At 45.9% G+C, this 25060-nt stretch overlaps 1 protein-coding gene across 1 annotated transcript in view; it reads right to left on the reverse strand.

Moving 5' to 3' along the window:
- The window catches only part of ORC5 (origin recognition complex subunit 5), a 401683-nt gene that overhangs the window by 190966 nt on the left and 185657 nt on the right, over positions 1–25060 (reverse strand). Inside the window, exons 7-9 of the mRNA XM_078679036.1 lie at positions 11058–11106; positions 10882–10972; positions 6189–6241 (exon numbers count right to left, since the gene is read on the reverse strand). Of these exons, the coding sequence (XP_078535162.1) occupies positions 6189–6241; positions 10882–10972; positions 11058–11106 (193 nt within the window). The remainder of the gene's footprint in view (positions 1–6188; positions 6242–10881; positions 10973–11057; positions 11107–25060) is intronic.

Consider the following 25060-nt stretch of genomic DNA (forward strand, 5'->3'; position numbering starts at 1 on the left):
GAGGTATCTGAGCTGTGGGAACCTGAACAGAAGGTCCCTCCTCCTGGAAGTAAGAATCTTCCTGGTCATCCTCGTAATCCTAACATTTAATGACCAGCTCCGAAGGGCTTCGAGCTTGTCGTAATCTATCATCGTCCTCCTCCTCATCTGAATCTGAGTCGTGCTCCGAACCTGTAGCAAAAAGAGGTGATGGAAGTTGAGGGTGACTCGGAAGTGGAATCTGGTCCAGAGGCACCTGTCGTCGTTGGTGCAGAAGGTCAACCGAAGGAGCCCCAGAACTGGTTGAAGAAAATGGCACCAGAGGCAAAGATGCAAAGGTGGACGTCGACGACGACAACAGCGTCGGCGGGACAACCACCATCGATGAAACCGCCGACTAAGCCATCGACGGCAAGACCACCACCGCCGACGGAGCCATCGTCGATGGAGCGGTCGTCGACGGAGCCGATGTTGATGGAGCCGTCGTCGACGGAGCCGACGTCGACAGAGCACCCGCTGAGGAAGAGGCTCTCCTCACAGCAAGAGTCGATGAAGATTTTGATGTCGACGAGACTTTCTTCTTGGACGTCGACGAGGAGATTGGAATCGTCGACGAGACAGATTTAAAGCTCACGCATACCATCGTCGACACTGAGGACGTCGACGCAGCCGCCGTCGACGATCCGCTTGCACAAGTCGTCGTCACTGTCGTCGTCAGAGAGCTGGAGACTGCAGATTTCGTCATCGGAACGACCGTCGACGAACTCGTCGACGATTTAGCATGTTTTTTTAAAGGAAACATGCGCAGAAGGATCTGTGGGCACAGGAGAGTCAGATCTCGAGGGCGCAGGCGTAGCAGGAGGAGATGGAGACACAACAGGAGCCTTTTGAAGTGTAAGCTTCCTCTTCTTCAGAAAAGGAGATGGCAAATCCTGTACACTGCTACGCTTAGAAGTGGCTCTAGAGACACCGGACGCAAGGCTTTCTGCATCAGAGAGAGGTGACTCCTTATTCTACAACCTCTGTAACCACAGGAGGAGACGCCCCTCCCTGTCCTTAAGGTTCTTGGTTGAAAATGTCCTGCAAATATTACATTTTCCGACCTCATGCTCTGTAGAGGCAGTAAATACACTTCTTGTGAAGAGCAGCAACTTCCCACAAGAAGAACATGGACGAAACAAAGACTTCTTACTTGAAGACATCTCAGAAAACTGAAGAAATCCAGAAAATAAGTTGAAAACTGAGCAGAGCTGAGGGGGGACTCCCTTCACACGACGTGCGGTAGAAAATCTGAGGGCCTGAGCCTCTGAGGAGAAGGTTCTAGAGGGGTGCTTGCGCCGGATTGGCTGTAGTTTGGCCTAACAAAATGACATGGATATGCTATATAGGTTTTCTTTTTTCTCCTATGTATTCCTAAGTGTTAATGCTAACCTTGGTACTTATAAGTATTTCTGGTTTTTTGAAGGTATGTGATATGTTTTTATATACATATATTATTGGGTTTTTATTTCTATTTTATTTACCGTGGGGCTCTCACTTTGACGACGAGGAAAATTCAAGCATGTGAATCTATGAAAGACACCCCAATACTGGAGAAACAGTACTGTTAAAAGTCGAGGGAGGAAAAACACAGAGACTGTTCCTGCTTTAGAGCCACAGTAATGTTTATCATTTAATCTCAGGGGTCCGTATGGGGGATGGATATGCAGCTGTGTCAGGTCGTGGGGCAGCAGTGGAGACCACACTTTCCTGCGTCACAGTACCTTTCCAGGTGTGAAGTTAGTGATCGCCGTACGGCGCGGTGTTAATGAATCAAAAGATATGCACTTTAAAAAGATTACATGCACTCAGTGTCTAAATCACCTGAGCTCATATTATACGATATACAGTAATGTTCAGAGTCAGAGGAGGAACCCCACCAAGACTGTTCCTGCTTTGGAACTACAGTAATGATTATTGTTAAAGCTCAGGGATCCATTAGAGGTTGGAAATGCAGCTATATGAGGTTGTGGGGCAGAGGCGGAGACTGCGCTACCTTGGGTTACAGTACCTTTTTCTGGAAAAAAGTCGATGATCGCCAAATGGTGTGGTGAAAGCAGTCACCCTCAGCGCGTGACGACATACTAATAAACCAGGCCGTGGGTGCGAGCAGCACTAGTGCAACAAGGCAGAGGAACTCCTTGTGGAAACCCAGCACGCCGTGACCAACAGCTCTCTGGCAGCCACAAGGGCAGACAGAAGGTTAGTGTTACATTGGAGTCAACAACAACACGCTTCGTCAGCTGGAGCAGGGTGGTGTTAACTGTACACACTGGGTCGAGAACAATGGGCAGGCGGGGGGCTGAAGTGAGGATGTGGGGTGGAGGGGACGAGCATGGGGACCAGACACGCACAGCGTTTCCCTTGCGGGAGTGAGCAGGGGCACCATCTGTTTTCAAGATAATTACAAACAATGGCGTCAAAGCTGGCTCCCGCAAGGGAAATACCAAACGTGCCCACGTCGCAATAGAAAGCAATGCAAAACATGCACGCTTTTAGCCAAAATGCTGGTCGATTCCAAAAGGTCCCCTCCTATGCAGCGCATGCGCGCTGTGTAGACAAAACCTAAAAAGTCAGGACTATTGAAGGTGTCAATGGTTGTTAGCTGTGTAAGGTAAACGAATAATAATTATTTTGTTGTAAATATTGAAAATGTTTCAAGCGTGAAGTAATGAAACTGCAAATTAAGCATTACTGAGATCCGTGCAAGGGATAGTGGTCTTCAGAGTAGCTCAATCAGGCCCTTAACGTCACTTTCCTTTGTGGTCTATGTTAGACACTTGTGCAGTTTCCCATCACACCTCCGTTCTTAGCTCTTTAGCACCGTCTTTTCAGACTCCCCTGGATGTAAGACTTCACATCTCCTTAACTTACCACCCCAAACACTAAACAAACCCACTCACCGCAAAGTAATGCATTTCTTTTACATCTGCATGGTCAATTTGTTGAGAACTGTCTCCCCTTCACACACATCTCCATAGAATCAAAACTGCAAATGGCATATGTCACTATTGCTCTGTGTGCTCTGCAGAGGCGCCAAGGATTGGATAATCATGTCTTCTGAACACCGTTTTGACCCAGTGACAGTAAGGGGGTGCGCAAACCAAAATAATACATTCTAGGTTCTGACATGATGGTAGTCGACATTTAAAGGTAGACAAAATGTGCGATAAATCCCCAAATTACCTTTTTTCATGTGTACTAACCAATCAGTAGTAACAGCCTTTATCCACTAGAGGCTTCTGGGCAGCCTAAGGATTCTCCTTAGCATTTTGTGCAACGTTACAAACAAAGGAATTTAAATCACACCTAAGCGTGACTGCACTAATCTAGCCAGAGAGTACAAAAAAACTTTAATTCTGAAAAAGTTAGCGGTGTATTTTTGAAAATCTACTGGGGCATGTCTCTATCCTACAAAGAGTCTACCGTGCAGAGATTTTTGTGCTCACAAATATGTCCGACATGCAATCTCCCCTTGAAGCGGTTATTTCGCTAACATTTACTACCGGCTTTGCGTGGGTGGGAGGAGGGTGGAAGGGCATTAAGAGATGGGGAATGTCCTGCAGGCGAGGGTCGGAGGTAAAAGGATACACCAACCAGAGCAATGCTTGAGAACCATTATTTCTTAAAGCATGGGGAGGGGGGGTTTGAAGCGAGAGGTGTAGCAGGGGGAAGGTGACAAACTTAATCTCTAGTCACAGCCCCTACCTTTGATTGTAACAGAATTTCTGGTATTTGCAGGCCTGGTAATCTTGAGTTCAGATACACCAGGCCACTTGTTGCCCAGACCAGTAGCCACTCAGAGATGTTGCTCTAGGCAAATCGTAATGTAGGATGTGATATTTAGGTCTTTCCTGTGACAACGCACATGTTCTCACTTGCAGGAGATAGTGTATAAAACAAGTGGCTTGCAACCTCCCCACTGCATAACATTTATTGGCTTCATTGTCACTGATCTGCTGCCTTCTAATTAACCAGCACCTGCTGGCATCACTTCCTTTTCATTAGGTTGGAATACGGACTAAGTACTGATTGCTTTAGCTTGAATGCTGTCCTTCCGCTGAACGTGCTGTTTTTGAGGTACAACTTTTATTTTTCTACCGTCACCCTTGTTGAACCTCTTGCCATTTGAAGCTGTTTTAGAATGTCATACACACTTCTAAGACCTTTTCTCCTTTGAAATGGATGTTTATTCTGAAAACAGTTGTGATCTGCTTTCAGATGCAATTTCACTAAGACATGGACATGATTACTTTATTTGTGGGACAGGAGCTTTGGCTAAATGTTATATTTCTTTACCTATTAACACATAGGGAGACAAAATAATTTGCTTAGAATCCCAGGGGTGTTGTGCCGAGACCTAACAATCATTGGGAAAGCCAAAACGTCTCATCTTTGAGTCTACTGGCTCTGCCATTGCTTTTTGTTTATGCTGTACAGCCTGGGCATTACAGACTTTGGCAATGATTTGAAGCCATGCTGGATAGCAGCATGGCTGCTGTGCACCATGCGTAAACATAATAAATACATTTAAAAAAAGCATTTGCAATGCAATAGGTCTCGCATTAGAAAAGTTTGAAGTTGTTGGTATCGGAGATCGAAATGTAAACGAGTTGGAGCTATTGGCATTGTAAATGGTTTTGGTCTTTATAATATAAATAAAAATACATTGTCATATACAATGGCAATAGCTGAAACTCGCGTAAAATGTGAGACCTATTGCATTGCAAATGCTTTTTTTGGGGGGGGGGGCAGAACTTCACCATCAGATTTGACCCCGAACAAGAGCAAGAAGGGAAGAAAAGGAAGAAATGAGGAAGGGAAAGATAGTGAGGCCAAGAGATGGGAAGTGTTGGGTTGTTACAGAAAGAGGGCGACCTTCCTCTGGGTAATCTCCTTCGATGCGAGAAACGGAATACAAAAGGATTGTTTTGTGTCATTTTAGAACAATGAGGAGTTTCCCTCCATAGTCAGTCAGGTGCAGTGCAGTATTGTTTTTTTAGTAATTATTGAATTTTTCGTTTTTATTTTATTTGTATGTAGGTCCTGGGGCGTCCTAGCACTGAAACGTCCATCTAGAAAAACAGAGAGGCTGGCCTTAGAGCTGAGAGTCAGTCTAATGCAGGAATAGCCGGGGATTCAGTGGCTTGTTGGACATAGAGGCACTGAGGCGGATGGCAAGGGTCGAACTGAGGCTCTCTCTGTGCGCGCTGGTGCACCACTGACTGATATCCATGAAGTACCGGCTGCTGAGCTCCACACCAGGCTGCCACAATGCACGGGAAGCCATTGGGTGACTGAGAGCACACATTGGGTAGCGGTGCACCACTCATTCCACAGCACCGTGAGCCACGCGTAGTAGGGGTACCGCCGATACCAAAATGTACTGAATGATGACATCACCACCAAGCTGCCACAAGGCTCTACAAGCAAATCAATGTTTAATCTCACACGCAGGGGTAGCGGTGTACCGCCAATCTCAAGCTCGTACTCAATATTTAGTTCAACACCAAGCGCGTAATAGACATCCAATAGTCCGTGGGCGGAGAAATGCACCCGCCTTTGGCCAATTGCGTGCAGTCTTTTACAAAAAGAGGCACGGAAAGGCCAATGGGGTAGCACAAAAGGAATCGCACACGCACGAGCCTGTGTGATTCCTAGGTCAGTGCTAAATCCCCGTTTTTCACCTACTAAATTTCTTGCGCTGCACGAGCACTGTTGCGCAGTGCAACGCTAAGCGCGAGACCTAAAAAGGACTATGATGCACCCACCACTAATGCACTTTAAACATTAAAAGCGTGTTAGCCTTGGCTACCTCAGTGTTTTTTTTTTAATTAGTTTTAGCCACACTACAAACCATTCACACTGATGTACAGCATGGCCACAAACACTGCCAAAGTAAATAGATCTCATAGGTGCAAACTATTGGTCTTGCAAATGCATGTTCTGTGTTAAGAATATTGAATCAACTCCACTTTAAAAGGATATTTCTCAATTACTTAACCAACATAACACTCACTCAGACCATATAATACACTGCTTAACAATTGATTTACACAGCAAACACATGTACCACTGTCATTTCTACTGGCAAAAGTATTAGGTAATAGATATTTCGTATAGTTATGAGACTGTATTAAACCTTTTTTCAGCTACATAAAGTCCATTACCTTTCAATATTCCAGTCTCTTCATTGCTTTGCTGTAGTTTTTCCCACTGCAAACTAAAAAGTATGACAGTATTAATGTTTACCTGTTTTCATGGGAAAGCTAAGCAATTTGAAAAGGTCTACTACCAGTGGTATCTAAAATGCATCCCTGAGAGTTTATGTACTATTGTTACATTTAAGTATATAACAAGTTCTCAAAAGCCCCCCCCCCCATTTAGCCCAAGGTCAATAAATATCTATAACATATCAGAGACTGAAAGACCCTCATCACCTTCTGCGGGCGGGCATGGGCATAATTTTGAGTTACGCCACTTCACATAACTGACCCAAATGAAGAAGTTTCAACTTTTTGTCCATTGTCTAAATGGCACATCAAAATATATTGACATCTTAAAAAGTGTAGTGATGTGGGTAAGGAATGTTGTAACCTACAGTGACCTGAGGCGAAGACAAAATCTTATCATTCAGAGCTTCAAGACATTCCATAGCACTGACAAAGTTGACTCTTCAGTCCTGGAGGGAAATGACAGAAGCCTTTGCGTTGAGACTACTGGGAGAGCGGCCGGCCCTTAAAATGGGCGAGTTGGGTCCAGGGCAGGGCACCAACCTTCAGAGGGGTACACAGAGTGGTCTATATTGCAGACACAAACAGAAGCACCTCTCTTAATGAGCTACAGTGTGTTGGTTTAAAGTGTATGTATTTGTTTTGCATTCCTTTTATGTTGTGTTTTACTCTTCCAGATTACACAACTGACGATGGGAACCGCAAGTACGGCTACACCTCTGCACTCACAGCATACCTTAGCGTGGGTACTGAAAATGTCACGTGGTCACCAAATTCTTGACACCCTCACTTTCTTGGTCCTGAAGAAAGCCGTAGCACCCTTGTTTAGGCTGAAGCATGTTGACCATTTTATATGGATAAGGAAGACGGATTAAGTCTTGACAGTATCAGTTCTTAACCGTGCCCTAGGACCACAGGAATAAAATCGCATTAGAGGATCCTAGAGCTACTTTTAAAATTGCACCTCAACTCACTCTTTTCACACAAAACAACCATCTCTGCTGCAATTCAGGCGTCGCAGCACGGCAGGGGTGCATTCGGCAGCCCAGCTGGGAACCCAATGATGAAGCCTGCCAACAACTAGGTTGGTGGTTGAGGGTTCTTCTAAAATTCTCTTTCCTGCACATGGTATTGAGTAGTTCTTATATCTGGATTTCTATACGAGGTCCGTCCACTTTGTTGTTGATTCAATTTATCTGGGAATAAGGAGGCACTCTTTCTCCTCCCACTCTTTTTGTTTTCTTTAAAGTGTTTTTAAACATTTTTTGTTTAACATTCAGCATTTTGCGTTTTAACACTATCAGCCCCATTCCTTGCCCACAAACAGCTTGGCACCACTGTGAAAGAGCTAACCGGTGAGGGAATCAGGGAGGTGCAGAGATGCTTATGTACAGAGACCAGTCACTGCTCTGATGTGGTCAGTCATGGATTGACTTGAGAACATAAGAGGTGCCCCTGCTTAATTTTATTCACCAGCTGCGAGGGTGCCACATTTCTATCTGGGCCATGGAGGCCTGTGGTGGAAGAACAAGGCCGGGCAGAGAGGAATGGGTGTAAACCACAACAACAACATTTCTGGGATGTGTGGAGTGTGCATCCTGGTAGCCCCAGCAGGGACATGGCACTTCCTGGTTCGCACTTTAAATCTAGATGGTTAGCTGTGAGACTAAAGTTTAGGATTCTGAGTTTTCACATACTGGCTAGAACACAGCCTTAACTGTCCCTTTGCGATGGGCCCAGGGCTACGGGACGACTGAGACCTTCAAATACCATGCATTTGACACAATAAAGGATACTGAGAACTGGTTTGTGGATCATATATGTTGCAAGTTTATTTATTACACAGGGTGGCTTAGCACATGCATGATCCAGGTCTCATCGGTGTGTTCATCGAACAGTTGATGCCTATCCTGAGAAAGCTGGAGCTGTATTGTTAGTGGTTTCAACACCAATGCTCTTATATCATTCTGAACAGCTTAAAAACGGGCTCACCCACGGACCCCTGTGCGGCCAGACTCTTGGCTTCAGCTGCTGACATCATCAATCCTGAAGTCAATAGGATCATTAATACTTCTCTGCAGGACGCTCTGGTTCCCGCAATCTGGAAGCAAGCTAAGATCCTCCCCCTCATGAAGAAGCCCACCTTGGACCCATTGGCTCCTGGAAATTACCGCCCTATCTTTCTCCTGCCTAGCTTGGCTAAGGTATGTGAGAAGGTGGTTACAAATCAACTTACTGGGTATGTCGAGGCCATGGGTCTGCTCCATCTGGCTCAGCCTGGATTCCGAGCTTCGTATAGCACAGAGTCAACGCTTTTGGAGGTGTCAGAGGTTATCCGGGATTGCTTGGATGCCGGCGGAAAGGTGGCTTTGGTTATGCTGGTGCCCACTCCTTGCTTCTTGACCGTCTCTCGGAGATTGGTATATCGGGGTTAGCTTTGGGCTGGATCAGGTCTTTTCTTGATGGCCGTTCGCAACAGGTCTGGCTTCCACCTTGTGCCTCTGCTTCCCAGCCTATGGCTACTAGAGTCCTGCAGAGGTCATCCCTTAGTCCCCTTCTGTTTAACATCTAGGTCACCCTGCTGGTTTATTTAGCGGAGACAATAGGGGCTAAGGTGATAGCCTATGCTGATGACACCCAGCTCCTATTCACCTGGGGAAAGGAAGATGATTCGGTCTCCTCTGCTCAACATTGTCTTTCTTCTGTGTTTCATTGGCTTGCTCACGCATAGTTCAAATGTAACGAGGAGAAATCTGAGATTCTTCTGTACGGCAAATTCCCGGCAAACTTTAGAGAGAAACTTTGGCCCCCAGGCTCCCCCCTGCCTAGCACGAAGATGCTCTATGCTAAGAATCTCGGGCTTTGGTTTGAGGAGAACCGGACCTTTCCAATCCCGGTCAAGAAGCTTGTCGGGACTTTTTTGGGCATCCTGAAAACATTGAGGAAGTTTCTTCCTCTTCTCCCCAAGTTGGCTAAGGAAACTGTTGTTCGCGCTCTTATCCTCTCCCGCCTGGATTATGCTAATGCATTGTACGCTGGCATCCCGAGCTCTCTTTTGAATAAACTTCAGATAGAGCAAAACTCGGCTGCCAGGCTCCTGCTGGGCCTGTCCAGCAGGAGCAGTGGGCGCTCTCATCTGCGTTCTTTGCATTGGCTTCCGGTGGAAGTTCGATTAAAATTTAAAATTTTGACTATCGCCCACAGAGCTTTATACGGCCGGAAGCCCACCTATCTACGGAGGAGATTTTTATGTTCCGGGGAGACAGTTGACCTCCTCCTCACAACTGCATGCGCAGATCCCCACCGCGGTTCAATCGACAAAGGCTTGGAGGGAGATCCATTGTTCGGAAAGCTGTTCTGGCATGGAACTCCCTCCCGCTGGCCCTACGTAGCATTCAAGATCTTGTGACTTTTAAGAAAAAACTCAAAACCTCTCTCTTTTACTTTGTCATTTGACTTTCAACCTCCTCCCAGGCCAGGCTCGTGCCGAGACACTCCTCGGAGTAGCTGTGCGCACTACAAATTGAATAATAATATTCTTTAAAGCTTGTTCACTCAAAGTGGGTTGCCATCCTATGCTTTACTTGTGAATCGTGCTCCTGACAAGTCAGAGCAAGAAACCTGGACAGTCTCCACAGTTGCTGAGGATTTCAACGGACACTTGGGAGATTAAGGAGCACCGTCACTGCATCAAAGAAGACAATGTAATGATTTCCAGTGTCCTGAACAAATCCCTTTCGGCTCCAAGATCCACTATCTGGTGACCTTTGCCGATGTTTGAGGCTTTAGGATTGCCCTCAACTCCACCATGAAACACTGGGAAAACAATATTTACAGGAATAATTATTTTCCTTTTACCTTGCACGTACCCAGGTAGGGCGGGTGAATAACACAGACCACAACTAAGCCCAGCCCTGTCTGCTGACCCCTTATTGGACACTCTTCTGGCCTCGCTTCTCCCGTCCTGATGCCACATGGCACTACATTGGGGGGGACCTCTCAACCTACCTTGGCCCTTCGCTGCACAAAGCCGCCATTCTTCCTAACAGGGTAACAACACTAGAATGCTGCTCCTTCTGTCACAATGAAGGTGAAGTGGCTGTTAAGACATGTCAGCCTTAAGTTGGTCTTTCCCCAAACATTTTGCCTTCTCCTTTCTTGTTTTTCTGAAATAGATTTTGTTGGCCTTAGGACTGTGTACTTCACTACTGCTAGCCAGAGCTAAAGTGCTTGTGCTCACTCCCTAAAGTCTGGTAAAATTGCCTTACACCCGATTGGCATATGTAATTTACTTATAAGTCCCTAGAACCGCAGTATATCATATACTCAGGGCTCAATAATTAAATGCTACTAGTAGGCTTGCAGCACCTATTGTTCCACCCACTTAAGCAGTCCCTTAAAACAGGTCCCAGGCCTGCCATTGCACCAGTGTGAATTTTTAAACTGTCATTTCGACCTGGCAACATAAACCCCTTGCCAGGTCTAAAACTCCCTTTTTAATACATACAAACCACCCCTAAGGTAGTAAGATACCCATGTCATTTTTACAATAAGACCAACAAGTGTTTAACAAACAAACCAGGCTTATGTAGGAGGATCGACAGCAGTGATCTAAAACACAGACAGTTACCTGGATATTTCTCTAAGATAAACTGTTTGCATGGCCTTCTTTAAATGTGGTTCAATGTTTTTCCAAAGTCGCCGTGTGTCATTTTCCTTTGCTGCAAGAAACAAATTTAAATCCTGAATTACAGGCTAAAACAGGATAATCAAATCTTTCTAATAATTTATAAGAACAATGCCTACCTTCTCCTTTAAGCACCGGTTCACAAAATTTAGGAAATGTGAGTGCTGCCTGGATAAGGAAAATAAAAGGTAAATGGTCAGTTGTATGACTTAGAATTGGAGTTTTAGATGGCAGTCTCAGATGCTTAACAAAGCATATTCTCAGAGCAACATTTTGCCTTGTTTCCCTATATCATCACAATACAAAGCTCTCAAGGAAAAGAACGTCCATAGAAATACTCAACAGTCTTCATTTCTTCATTCAAAAAAATCATATTTCTACATTCTGTTTGTCTGAGAAGAAAAACATAGGCTGCCTGACAATATCAGCATTGCCAGACATTCATTTTTGTAATTTACCTGTCTGGGCACCAAAAGGCATTTGCCACCTTTATAGCTCCACACCAGCACAGAGTCAAACAGGCTTTCGTTAAACAGTGACACTGTAGCTGAACCAAACACTACCAGCATGTGCCCTTCTTGGGGATGGCTGGTAGTAATTTGTAAAAACTGCCTTGCAATGCTAATATGAAAATCTTCGTCAGTCAACCAGCAAGAACAGAGACCCAGAGAAGTAGATTATGGATGGACGTTAAGACTATGCTAACCAATAAATCTCAAAGTATGACACTCCAGAACAATCCTCTATCCTAGAACTGTGAAAGAGTCACCCCCACAGTATATTCCTGTTAGTCTAACATATCATCTTAGAGCATCTTATGTCTGCTAACATGGACCCTGCTAATCTACCTGCGTCTGATAATCGTCTATTTCCAGCATACATATTCACCACAACCCTAATAAGTGATTTACGTGGCATATGGATCCAGGGTCATGCAAGTACAATTACTATTTTGCGTAAACTATAATATTTCTGTAGAGATGGTATATGTTATATTTAGCCTGTCTCTTTTCTGTCTGTGGGATTTCATTGTCACTCACATGATGTCACCACTAGAATGTTTGGTGACATCATGGAGTGTTGGTGGCTTAGCCTGGTCTCAACTGGCAGTTGGCACCAGGCAGGCTGAGTGACAAGGAGGTCACTCCTGGTGGGTCTTTTACATTATCATCTTGAAGACTTGACCTGCAACTAACCTCAGTAAAGGAACCTTAATAATACACCCGGTTCAAGGCTTCCATTTACAACATTTTTGGCGACTTTGGGACAATTTGGAGCGGATTTACAGCGTGCAGACGACGGGAGTAAGAAAAAGAACCTACAGCGTTAAGGAAAAAGCAAGTATTAAGGAACTTATTAAAGTAGAAGGGCCTGTGTGTTAAAAGAACTTTAAGGAAAATTAGAGAACGTTTGAAACTTAAAAGAAGATAAGACATGCACCCTGGTAAGTCCCACCAGTGTCCTTCGTTATCAGGACGGCCTGCAAACCCAGGGTGTTGATGTGCATAAGTTTAATATTGTGGCAAGTTGGGGAATTGGACTGTTTTTCTAGCCTGAAATTGCTGGTTGTGATCGAGCGGCAGTGTCAGTGTTTAAAGAAAACAAGGCACCGTTAGCAGTTTTGTGAGAATATGCTGAGGAAAAAGCATACAATCTAATTCATTGTGCATTTGTTAATAGTTTTCAAGATCGAGAAAAAGAGAAAGTTGGAAAGGAACAGTACGTAGCGGATATGTTTCGAAACCTGAGCAAGGTCATGTGGAGAACAAGTGACGGCACGTACTTTGTCAACATTTTGTTTAGACCAACGTACTTATTCTACTGCGGAATCCTCAAATATTATTTTCACTGCGCAATGTTTAACGGTGATACATTTTTAAAAGGAATGCGCGAGAAACGCTTGAATCCTACCTGTGAGGAGCTCTCTATGACGTCGTGGGAGATGCTGCATCCTCACGCTTTAAAGCACAGGCGTGCTGTGAGCCACCTGGTGCGACGTAGTGTGCGTGCCACCATTTTACCGATGACGTCGCTTTGCTTAAGATTAATGCACGGAGTCTTCGTTTGGATCGTCACCATGGGAACGATCCCCAAGGGGAATAAGAGACTTTTGGCCACATGATTTTAAGATCGGTGAGGGAAGGTTTATCTAACAATAACTGTTCTACCTGATTACGTTAAAGCTGTCTTTGGGAGACGTTGCGAACTTCGGGATTTGTTAGTTTTCGTCTGGCTTATGGACAAAACACACCTTGAACTTTACAGATGCTGTTTTGGAGGATGACAATTACCATGCCTTTGGCAGCCTCGGGTGAGAGACCGCTCACCGGAGCACAAGACTTTCTCTTGCATTACTATGCTGGTCATTGTGATGTTTGTCTCGTGGTTCATGTAGGGTTGATGCTGAATCTGTAGTGGTTTTAGCTGCTTACTTTGGCATGGTGTATGCCTTGTGCGTTTTGGGCTAGTGTGTTTTGGGGTAGTGAGCGCCCGTGGATGATGTGTGTGTGCCTTGCGCAATTTGTTTTAAGGTCATGGTTTTGGGGTGGTGAGTGTCCATGCAGTATTTTTCACGTGTGGTGAATGGCAAGTGTGTGGTGAGTAACAAAATGTTGTGTCTTCGGGGAGGCGTAGCTGGTTATAATTCAGAGTGTTGCCCTGTTGCATTTTTACTTTATTTTCTTTAGATGGAGGCTATATGCTCAAGTTGTTTGAAGTTCACAGGGTGAGGTGATTGGGACTATATGTGTCCTGGTTAAGGTTTTTTTTTTTTTAATTAAGGGTGGTGAGTACCCCATTAGAAAATTGGGGGCGGAGCAATGGCTACTCCAAGGTGTGGTTCACGGGGAGAGTTGTACCCGTTACGGTGCAGAGTGGTTTTTTTTTAGATTTAAGGGTGGTGGGTACCCCATTAGAAAATTGGGGGCGGAGCAATGGCTACTCCAAGGTGTGGTTCACGGGGAGAGAAGTACTCCGTTACGGAGCAAAGTGGGCTCCATTTTTGTCACAAAATCAATTTGTATTTGGGTTTCCCAAGGAACGGGGATGGGATTTGGGACTAGTTGTGCTCTATCTTTAGAATGTGTTCTGTACTTTTATATCCATGTGTACGCTAATTTCAATGGTCTATCTTTAGAATGTACTGTGTACTTTACATGGATGTGTCAACTGAAGCTAATGCTACTTATTCGTATTTCATTCTTTTTGATTTCCCTAAAGAAAGGAGATGTGTTATATTTAGCCTGTCTCTTTTCTGTCTGTGGGATTTCATTGTCACTCACATGATGTCACCACTAGAATGTTTGGTGACATCATGGAGTGTTGGTGGCTTAGCCTGGTCTCAACTGGCAGTTGGCACCAGGCAGGCTGAGTGACAAGGAGGTCACTCCTGGTGGGTCTTTTACATTATCATCTTGAAGACTTGACTTGCAACTAACCTTAATAAAGGAACCTTAATAATACACCCGGTTCAAGGCTTCCATTTACAACAGTATATACAGCAATGACAGAAAAGGACGCTCTAAGACTATGGGTCAGGCGGCATTGGATCTCTAGTACGATGTAGAGGTTCACATGTTTTGCACAGCTCCAAATGCCAGAAACCGGTCCCCGGAAGCTTGTTGCCTTCCCAGTGTAAGAATTGGCTTGGTAGTTTGGTTTGCCCTGTTCCCATCATGCACTGGGACAGGAACAGACTAATTTGCATATAGCCAGGTTCTGAACTGGGAAGGTGCAGTGAGCTAAAAAACGGTGTTGGATCTAGCCCTGATCTCTTGACTGGGTGAGAGTATTCTGCTTAATTCAGAAACTCTGTCCATCACCACCCCTTGTTGTTAAATATTTTGTCCACCCTAAGCGTGGAAGGGTATACTCAGATGTGAGTCCCTTGCTCATTGCACCATCAGGATTCAAGCAAGCCGGGCCGACGACGGCTGAAATGCCAGAAACCGGTCCCCGGAAGCTTGTTTCCTTCCCAGTGTAAGAATTGGCTTGGTAGTTTGGTTTGCCCTGTTCCCATCATGCACTGGGACAGGAACAGACTAATTTGCATATAGCCAGGTTCTGAACTGGGATGGTGCAGTGAGCTAAAAAACGGTGTTGGATCTAGCCCTGATCTCTTGACTGGGTGAGAGTATTCTGCTTAATTCAGAAACTCTGTCCATCACCACCCCTTGTTGTTAAATACAGCTCCAAAGAGACCAGCACATACTTCTGTCATGACTAGACTAGACTAGACTAGACTACACTAGTCTAGTCTAGACTAGAGATGGGCCCATCACCGCAACAGCATTGATCTTAGGGATTCAAACATATGAATAAAATGCCAGTGCCGTCAATGATTACAACGTTAACGTTTTTGATGCCTTCATGTGAGGTACACTCAAAGTTGGCTGTTAATGGGAGACTGGTCTCACTGGTATGATGACATGCAGTCACATGACTCGTGAAGCAGACACAGTCAGCTGTTTGAGATTATCCACTTACAGTAGAAGATCTAAACCTCCATGGTGCTCGTCCCAACTACTTTTCAGAACCAGGAAATGCAGATAGGTTTCCAGGACAGCACGCCATAATGAACAGTAAGAGAAACGGGGTACCCATCATGCCCCAGGGTCTGTTTAACGCAACATGGAATACTTTCTATTATTTTCACCAGATAATTTAAGTGGTTTAATCCTTGGATCCTCCGTCCGTATTCCTATAGGGACCCATACTTACGTTTGAGAGGGTAAGCCTGCCCCGTAAACCACACAGACTTATTACACTACATATAGTGTTAGGCACTGTGTGCTGTGCCCACAAGTGTCCTGCACGTGTTGACTCACTCCTGTATACACGCTTACTTTGCATGTTGTTTAGACTTATTGTGCGAGCACATGAATGGTTGGCTATAACCGCATCGCCACTATAGGTTACGTATATTGATGTATATATGTGGTATCTTTTTCTTCTCCTCTTTGCCCATAGCGAGCGAGTCTCCAGACCAAGAGGCAATTACATGAGTGTGCTGTACACAGAGGATAGCACAAAAGGAGTATGGATATTAACAAATAGGTGCCTCCCTGTGTAGAAGGATGAGAAAAATACAGTCCTGAAGAAACGCCGCTTGACCTTGGAAGGCAGTCTGGTGTGAAACCTGTAGACCATAGTATGCAGGAAAAAAATGGATGTCCGAGACGTAGGACAGCGCATTTAATCAACAGAATATTTTTAAGGGCTTATCACAGCTCCATGATCTACTTCTTTCAACAACACTATATCCTGGAATATTGAGTACTATTTAGAAAATGAACTCATTCTACTCTTAAAGGGAGCTGCCCACATAACGAGTCTGCGTCTACCACCGGCCCCTACATATTTGATTATGGGCGTCTTTATTTTTTAGTATTTATATGAATAAGAGTTATCTACACGACAAGTCTTTCATCATATCTGTTATTCCAGGACTGTCATTTTCTTACCTAAAAAGCCTTTAGGAAGTAACTGGATGGGAAGAAACACGTGTCGGCCATTTCTGCTCACACGGACTGATGCAAGTTATCAGTAAAGGAACATTCTGCCACCTATATTCATCTTGGGACTAATTTTGAGTGCATTCAGTCCTGACAAAAATTGTTATGGTGTTGTTTTTAGCTTGCATGTACAAATTAATTTTTTGGAATGCATTTAACTCATGAAATTTTGCCTAAAAATCATTTGTGAATCTATCTCTGGGTTCTTACCTGTGAACGAACAGAACTTTGTTATATTGGTGTACAAACGTATCAAGGTTATATACTTATAAATTGTTACAATTTCTGAGTGCCGGGATTCTTCCAGTCACATTTGTGTACACATGGACCCCTTGGGTTTCAGTATCTTCTTGCATCCATGGTAGTGTCCCCAGGTCGCCCCCACGCCGCACGGCTCGTCCTGCTGCTCCTTCTGCCTTCTGCCCGAGACTCTGCCCCCAGCTCGCACCTGCCATCGGTGCGCTTGCTCCTGCTCTGGACTTGCTGCCTCGGTCATTCTGACCTGATTGTTGTTCTCTTCGTTCTATTCCGCTTCTAGGCACCCCTGCCCTCTGTGCCCCCCCAGCTGCTCCCCCGCCCCTGCTTTCCTTCTGTACCCCCCGCTGCCACTGCCCATTGACCACCCCGCTCCCGCCTCCCAGCTGCTCCGCCCTCGCACTTGGCCTCTTATGGAGGCCGCGCGGCGCAGGAGAGTGCGACCTGTCCCCAGGTCGCCCCCCACGCCGCATGGCTCGTCCGGCTCGTCCTGCTGCTCCTTCTGCCCCAGACTCTGCCTCCGGCTCGCACCTGCCATCGGTGCGCCTGCTCCTGCTCTGGACTTGCTGCCTTGGTCATTCTGACCTGATTGTTGTTCTCTTCGTTCTATTCTGCTTCTAGGCACCCCTGCCCTCTGTGGCCCCCCCCGCTCCCCGCTTCCCGCCGCTGCTCCCCCACGGCCCCGTCCCCTTCTTTCCTTCTGTACCCCCCTGCCACTGCCCATTGGCCACCCCGCTCCCGCCTCCCAGCTGCTCCGCCCTCCCACTTGGCCTCTTATGGAGGCCGCGCGGCGCAGGTGAGTGCGACCTTTCACCAGGTCGCCCCCCACGCCGCACGGCTCGTCCTGCTGCTACGTCTGCCCGAGACTCTGCCCCCGGCTCGCACCTGCCATTGGTGCGCTTGCTCCTGCTCTGGACTTGCTGCCTCCGTCATTCTGACCTGATTGTTGTTCTCTTCGTTCTATTCCGCTTCTAGGCACCCCTGCCCTCTGTGCCCCCCCCGCTCCCCGCCGCTGCTCCCCCGCGGCCCGCCCCCTTCTTTCCTTCTGTACCCCCCCCCCCTGCCACTGCCCATTGGCCACCCCGCTCCCGCCTCCCAGCTGCTCGGCCCTCCCACTTCGCCTCTTATGGAGGCCGCGCAGCGGACGCGCGCCACGGGCAAGCCCGTCTGCGCCCGTCCGTGCCTGGACCACGCCCAGCGCCTGGACCCCTCTGGAACCTGCCCACCCGACGGACATACGACGCGACCACCCTCCACGCACTCAACACCGGCCGACAACCAGCCTGCTACCAAGCCACCCCGAGACGCACCTACGGAGCTTTCACCTGCCACGCCTGCAATTTCACCTGCACTCGGACCGGCACCACGCCCTCCAGGACAGACGCCAACAACAACAACCACCTCAAGTGCATCCTGATCAACACCCACTCCGTCCACAAACACGCCGTCGAGCTCTGGGACCTCCTCAACACCACAGCGCCGGACGTCGCCTTCCTCACGGAAACCTGCATGAACGCCTCCTCAGCAGTGCTTAATTTGTAAAATATTAAGTGCAGGTGCTCAATTTTTTTAATGAGGCACACCCCCAGGCACCACCCACCCACTACATTGGCTCCACCCACTTCCTCTATTGGCTCCACCCACATCCAGAACTAGTATTGCTGAACGTGCCATAACAAGGGTTAGAACTGAAATCTCCAGGTTGAAATGTCATAAAATGAGCCATGTGCATTGCCATAAGGATGCTCAAGAGGACAGTCTATACCCTGTACTGTGCACCTGTGGCTGAGGGTCACTTACTAGCCACATCTGATCGAAGCACAGATGGGCCAAACTGTGGCACAGCAAGATCCTGGGGAGGTTCATGTCACCCACAGGGGTGTAAATCTGAAAAAACCACACATCCACCCAAAGAGGTGGAATACTGAGCACCACACACCCAGGACATCTCACCTCCATGTCCCTGGCACACATGAAGCCCATCAAGGCCCCATTAGCTACAGTATGCACAGGGTGTCAGGGTCTGATTTGCAAAACCCCTGTAGGTGCCAGACAGTGGGTAGAACTTAGAGAGCCATGCGAAGGACGGAGCTCCTGTCTAGAGTCCAGTGCTGGCAGCGAGCGGACCCACAGCACACAGGTTACACAAATCTTACAGGCTTAGGCCTCGTCCAGCAGTGTTAATATTATAAAAGTGCCAAATATTACCAATCTAATACCAGTACATGTCTTACACCAGGGGTGAGCACCATGATGTCGTATGCCAATAATGTGTAAAGAATGGTCACATTATTTCAGGCAACTCTTATGCAGGAGTGGACAGAGTTGTGCCAAGAATACTCAATACATGTCAGGAAATACCACTGTTATGCATGTTCTGATTTGCCCCATTAATCATTAATCATTAGTGCATGTTCAGACCTTCACACCCCTCTTTAATTAAAACTATATGTTTAGATTTGTCCTATTACACAGTAATCTGCCTCAATCATTAAACCTTGGTGCACGTTCAGATATGCATCACTTCTTCATGATAATCATAATGGGCTTCGCTTTCTCAGTGCTGAGACAAGAGCACTGTTTTATGCACCTGTAGTGCCAAAAGTGAATCCATTTCACTTAATATTTCTCGGAGTTAGAACATTAGTTAGACAGCACAACTCAGAACGAGGTAACCCTTTCTCACTGTTTCCAAGCTGCACTGTCTGAAAATCAAGCCCAACTATTCAAACAGGTGCATAAAATCACGCGCTCGGCTCTGTGATGAGACAGAGGAAACCATATTGATTTGGCTCCATGATACCCTTTTCTGTACTGTGCCAGCGCAGAGTGGGATCTGTGCTATTCTTTAGGGCATCTTATGCACATAAATTAACTCAAAATATCTCCAAGTTACTGAAAGTCTTGCTCACAATTAAACTCGAAAACACGGGACAGTCATTGCTTTTTTGTGTTTTTGAGCTCTGCTGTAAGCAAAACGTGCATTAACTGGAAAAAAATTTTAATCAGTCTGTGAGCTGAAGATGCCAAAAAGAAGCGCCTAGACTGTTTCTGTGTCGGCGCAGTGCAGAAAATGGAATCATGTTATAGGGCAGATGTGCTGTTACATATTCCTTGTGGTATGGAATGGTTTTATTTTACCTGCGCATATGGCATTCTCAGACAAACTGTCTATCGCTCGTTAACAGAGACCCCAGAGTATATTTCCAAACTGGCTCAGTTCTGTGCGTGACATACTCTGTTAAACATTATGGATTTAATCCTTTTCGACTCACTCATGTCGTCACAAAGTAGGTGGTACAGACTAATGGCAGGCGGCTGGTTGGACGGGTGAATTAAAATCACCATCAGATTCGCAGATGAAGTAATCTTTGTACCCTGGCTGGCGTGCGCACACACTCGTATCATGGCCGGATATATCAGCGCTTTAATGGGACAGTCACAGCGCCCCTTCCCCATGCACGGAGGATGGTTGGGAACAGTGGAAAGCTGAAGTCTGGTGGCATGGCTGCCTAGCGGGCTAGTTGTTTGCTAATGCAGTAGTGCGGGTATGCTGAGGTGCGGGTATGCTGGGGCGCGGCAAAAGCAGTAAATGAGCGTGCATGGCATGCAATCTGAAAAAAATCAGCGCACGCTGCCTGCTGCCGCGCACAGCCCCAACCCCCACAGAAGACCAGGCGCCCTGCCCAACTCAGTGTGCCGCCCACTGATCCCGGCGTGGCCCTGGGCTGCCAGTGACTGATTGAGAAGAAGTAGTTAACCCTTGAGGAACAGTGAAGAACTTTAAACTAACTTATAGAAGTGATACAACACGTTCTTCACCAGTCTGGCAGTCTGTCTCAACAACAACACAAGCAGTACTTGATGTAACACAGCAGCAGAAGCACTTCTTACGGTGGAGGAGCAGCACAGCACACACTCTGTGCAATTAATTATAAATCAATTACTGACGTTCATAAATGAGTGTAGCCTCAGCCCTGCTAATTAAGTGCCGGTGCTAAGCACCGTCAAGCACCGGCACAAATTAAGCCCTGCGAGTCCTCAGCCCCCAACATCGCCATAGCCATCCCGGACGGCTACAAGATCATCCGGAGGGACCGCGTCAACCGAACCAGAGGCGGCATCGCCATTGCCCACAGAAACACCATCCGCATCACGACCAACACCAGCAACACCAGCGACACCCTCTCTACCGCAGAGCACCTTCACTTCCAGATACACACCGATCCCAAGACCACCATCAGAGGGACCCTCATCTACAGACCCCTGGGACAACACTCACAGTTCAGCGAAGCCATCGCAGACTTCATCAGCCCGCTCGCCCTCGCCTCCTCCAACGACATCCTCCTAGGGGACCTCAACTTCCACCTGGAAAACGACAAGGACAACACCACCACCACCACCCTACTAGACAACCTCGCCAACCTCTGACTCAAGCAATTGGTCAACACCCCCACCCACTACGCCGGCCATACACTCGACCCCACACCACCGAGCTCCACTGGACCGACCACAGCTGCGTACATTTCAACTTTAGGAAAACAACGACCCACCACCGCCCTTAACATACCCCCCGAAGATGCTGGAGCAAGATCACCACTGACCAACTCACCTCCTCCTTGAGCCAAAATCCTCCCACCAACACCACGGACCCCAACGAAGCAGCCCGCAACCTCACACAGCGGATCACCGACTGCGCAGACGCCCTTGCTCCACTGAAGAACCCTCCATGCAATCCCGACAGCAAGAAAGTCGAATGGTTCACCAACGACCTCAAAGACTCCAAGAAATCCTGCCGTGCCCTCGAGAAAGCCTGGCGCCACAACCAGTCATTGGAAAACATGACTGCCCTCAAGAACGCCACCCGCAACCACCACCAGCTGATCCGCATCACCAAAAGGACAGCATTCAGAGAATGACTGGACAACAACACCCACAACAGCAAGGAACTCTTCAACATCGTGAAAGAGCTCTCCAACCCCAACGCCAGCAACAACGACATCACGCCATCGCAAGACCTCTGCAACTCTCTCGCCACTTTTTTCCACCGCAAAATCGTCGGCATACACGACAGCTTCGGCGCCCAGAACTCATACCCTGCCACCGAACCTACGCCCCCCACCACCATCCTATGCGCCTGGACCCAGGTCAGCACGGAAGACACCACCCACACGATGAACACCATCCACTCGGGCTCCCCAGCCGACCCCTGCCCACACCACATCTTCAACAAAGCCGACTCAATCATCGCACCCAAACTCCGGGACATCATCAACAACTCCTTCGTCTCCGCCACCTTCCCGGAGAGCTGGAAGCATGCAGAGATCAGCGCCCTACTGAAGAAGCCCACCGCAGACCCCACAGACCTCAAGAACTTTCGACCCATCTCGCTCCTCCCCTTCCCCGCAAAAGTCATTGAGAAAACCGTCAACAAACAGCTGACAGCCTTCCTCGAGACGAACGGCTCCCTCGACCCATCACAGTCCGGATTCCGAGCGAACCACAGCACCGAGACCGCCCTCATCGCAGCCACCGATGACATCAGGACCCTGCTTGTATGTAAGAAAAAGGGGGAATCCCCGACTAGAGTTCCTAATACGGGATAAGTACAATGTTTGAAGGGAAGAAATTAGGAACTAGTGTTTAAAGACCATGGACATAAACGGACTAGTGACAGCATAAACTATAGTAAGACAGGAACCATGATACAAAATTATTTTATTGAATTTTCATTTTAGTAAAAAAGCACAATTGAATATACATAATTATTATGTGCATGCCTTCATGATCCTATATAATTTTTTGAAATGATATAATTAGAGTTGGGATCTATACAAGGCTGATATTAGAGATATACATTAAAACATGGCTGAATGTATCAACAACTACGCGCGTTTCGGCTGGAGGCCTTCATCAGGGAGCCATGTAGATATCCAAGTGGACCTGTACATATTTACAAAGATATAAACAATAGTAGTGCTTGTCAATGTCCGTGATTAGTCCTAAATATATACATTTTTGAAAATACAATACACATTTTATAGTGATACATTTATACAGTGTTAGGGCATAAACATGATGAATGTTATAACAAAAAACAACAAACAACAAGAACCTGGCCTAATATTTACAGATATGTACAATGGGTTTTGTAACCAGTTTTGAATTAATACAGTTGCTAGATAACAGAAGCAGGCACACATTTGTTATTTATCTAGCAGACTAGATTCGGCATATTTGGACGTGGGAGCTCTCAGAGATTGTCATTACTTGTTAAGGGTAAAGGTAAAACATTATGGGGGGAAGGGCCCGTAAGATTTGACCGAAAATGGTGAAAGTAGGGTACAGGGTGAAGAAGGGGAAGGAACTGGATAAAGATAATACCTGAACATGTGGTAGGTATCGGTTCTCACATAGATGGATTAAATTGAACTGACATGGATCGATGGTCTCTGTTGATGATTTTAGCTGTTAATCAATGGTGAATTTAATTAGTGAACACGCATATTTATGAGGAACACAAACTGCAGAATTGCAGACATTTTCAGAGGCAATGAGGACTATATACACATCGCCAGAAAAGAGTGAAGTATCTGTGCAATATATCGTCGGTGTGTATGCTCTGCACATAAGATTCTACATTTGAAAATATCCTCTGTTATTTAAACTGTAAAGTAGAGAATTACCGCTTTAGAGATTTTAATGAAGTTTACTATTAATGTTGGAGCTTGTGGGCAAAGCACTGAAAAGAGAATGATAATAATACCTGTGTGAGTTCTCTAGGATGGCCAGAGACTGCACGCTGTCGGTATAGAATAGATGGTGGAAGATGACCTATGTTTCAAAATATACATATATATTAGGTGTGATACGTCTAATTCAAGGAAAAACAGATACAATATTGTGGACCACATGAGTACCTGATAATTTGGTCTCGTGTATCTGTAAGAAGGGGTCTGTTGGCAGCTCTGGTTACGAAAAGAGTCTACATGTTTAGACAAAGCATGAACAAATTAGACTATGTCCTGAAATTTAACATGTTCTTTTACTTAAACAAGGTCAGTTGCATATTTCTTAAATTATTACCTGTGTAATATGCCAACAACGTGTATTTGGGGGGATCTTGGTGCTGCAGAACGAAACGCCGAGGGTTGCCCTGATGGAGCGAGATAGAAAACAAAATTTTGTTTAAACTCGCAAAGTCACATTTCCATAACATGAATAATAATATTAATGATTTGTGAAATGTCGTGTTAATACAACTTAGATTAAACTTTACACGTGGGGGGACTAACATGTGTGCTCATAATCGTGCATAAATGTTGCATCTTTTTGTTCGTGCAAAATAATAAAATAATTTATTGTTTTCGTTTTTGTCATTACTAACTGCTGCAAACTTAAATTAAGCATGTGCTTATTTCGCTTTTCCTTGTCTGTGTGATGTCATTTCTACTATTCTAGGTGCATATGGGTCTCATAGAAAAACGGAGACTGGTAAATATAAACGCTGCTTTATTTGTTTGCAATGGCTAGGTAACATTTTGATTAATCGGGTGGGTTAATTAATTAGTAAACCATGGGGTGGATACAGAATCTACTTTATTTCTTACATTAATACTTTTCTTGTGTTTGTTTTATACTAGAAAGCATAAGTTGCCTGCTTTTGGGCCTAGTCATTTGAACCGCAGAAAAAGAGCTGACATATTATTCTGCAGAAAGTCACGAGACGCCCATTCTGAATTAAAACGTTTATTGAAGCTGCATTCACAAAGCAAAAACTGATGAGCTGACATCATTCTGTCGGACATGGCCAAGGTCGAAAGTGAACATTTTGTCAGTCCTTAACTTGGCATCCGCGGAAGTGTAATGCAAGTCTATGGAAGCTGCGAGGATGACTTAATACATAGTTGCAATCGCAGGAAGCTTCTGGCTTCACGTGGAAGAGACAATGGTCTTTATGAGACATGATTTTGTGGAACTTTTTGAGAATCGGGTGACATGTCACTTGTCACTCTCAGCCAATGGGACGTCGAGGATTTCTGAAAACTTTCCTTTGCTAGTTTAGTTAGCGTAGAAAGGTATAAAAAGTCATGCCCTTAGGGTTGGGCTGGCTGCTGCTTTCTGACTTTCCGATGAGGGTGAAGTGCTGCTGGACTTTGCGTGGAGCACGTAAGAATCCTCAAAGAACTTTACTTTAATTCCTATCTATTTAGCTTATTTAGGGACTTAGGTTTTAGAAATGCTAAACTTTAAATATTCACTTTGAATTATGATTCAATTGCTTAAATTGTATTTTTCTCTTAATTCTTTACAATCATGCTTGCATTATTGCTAATAAATTTCATTTATAAAAC

This window comes from Lissotriton helveticus, chromosome 1_1 (assembly GCF_964261635.1).
Source record: "Lissotriton helveticus chromosome 1_1, aLisHel1.1, whole genome shotgun sequence".
Classification (NCBI taxonomy): domain Eukaryota; kingdom Metazoa; phylum Chordata; class Amphibia; order Caudata; family Salamandridae; genus Lissotriton; species Lissotriton helveticus.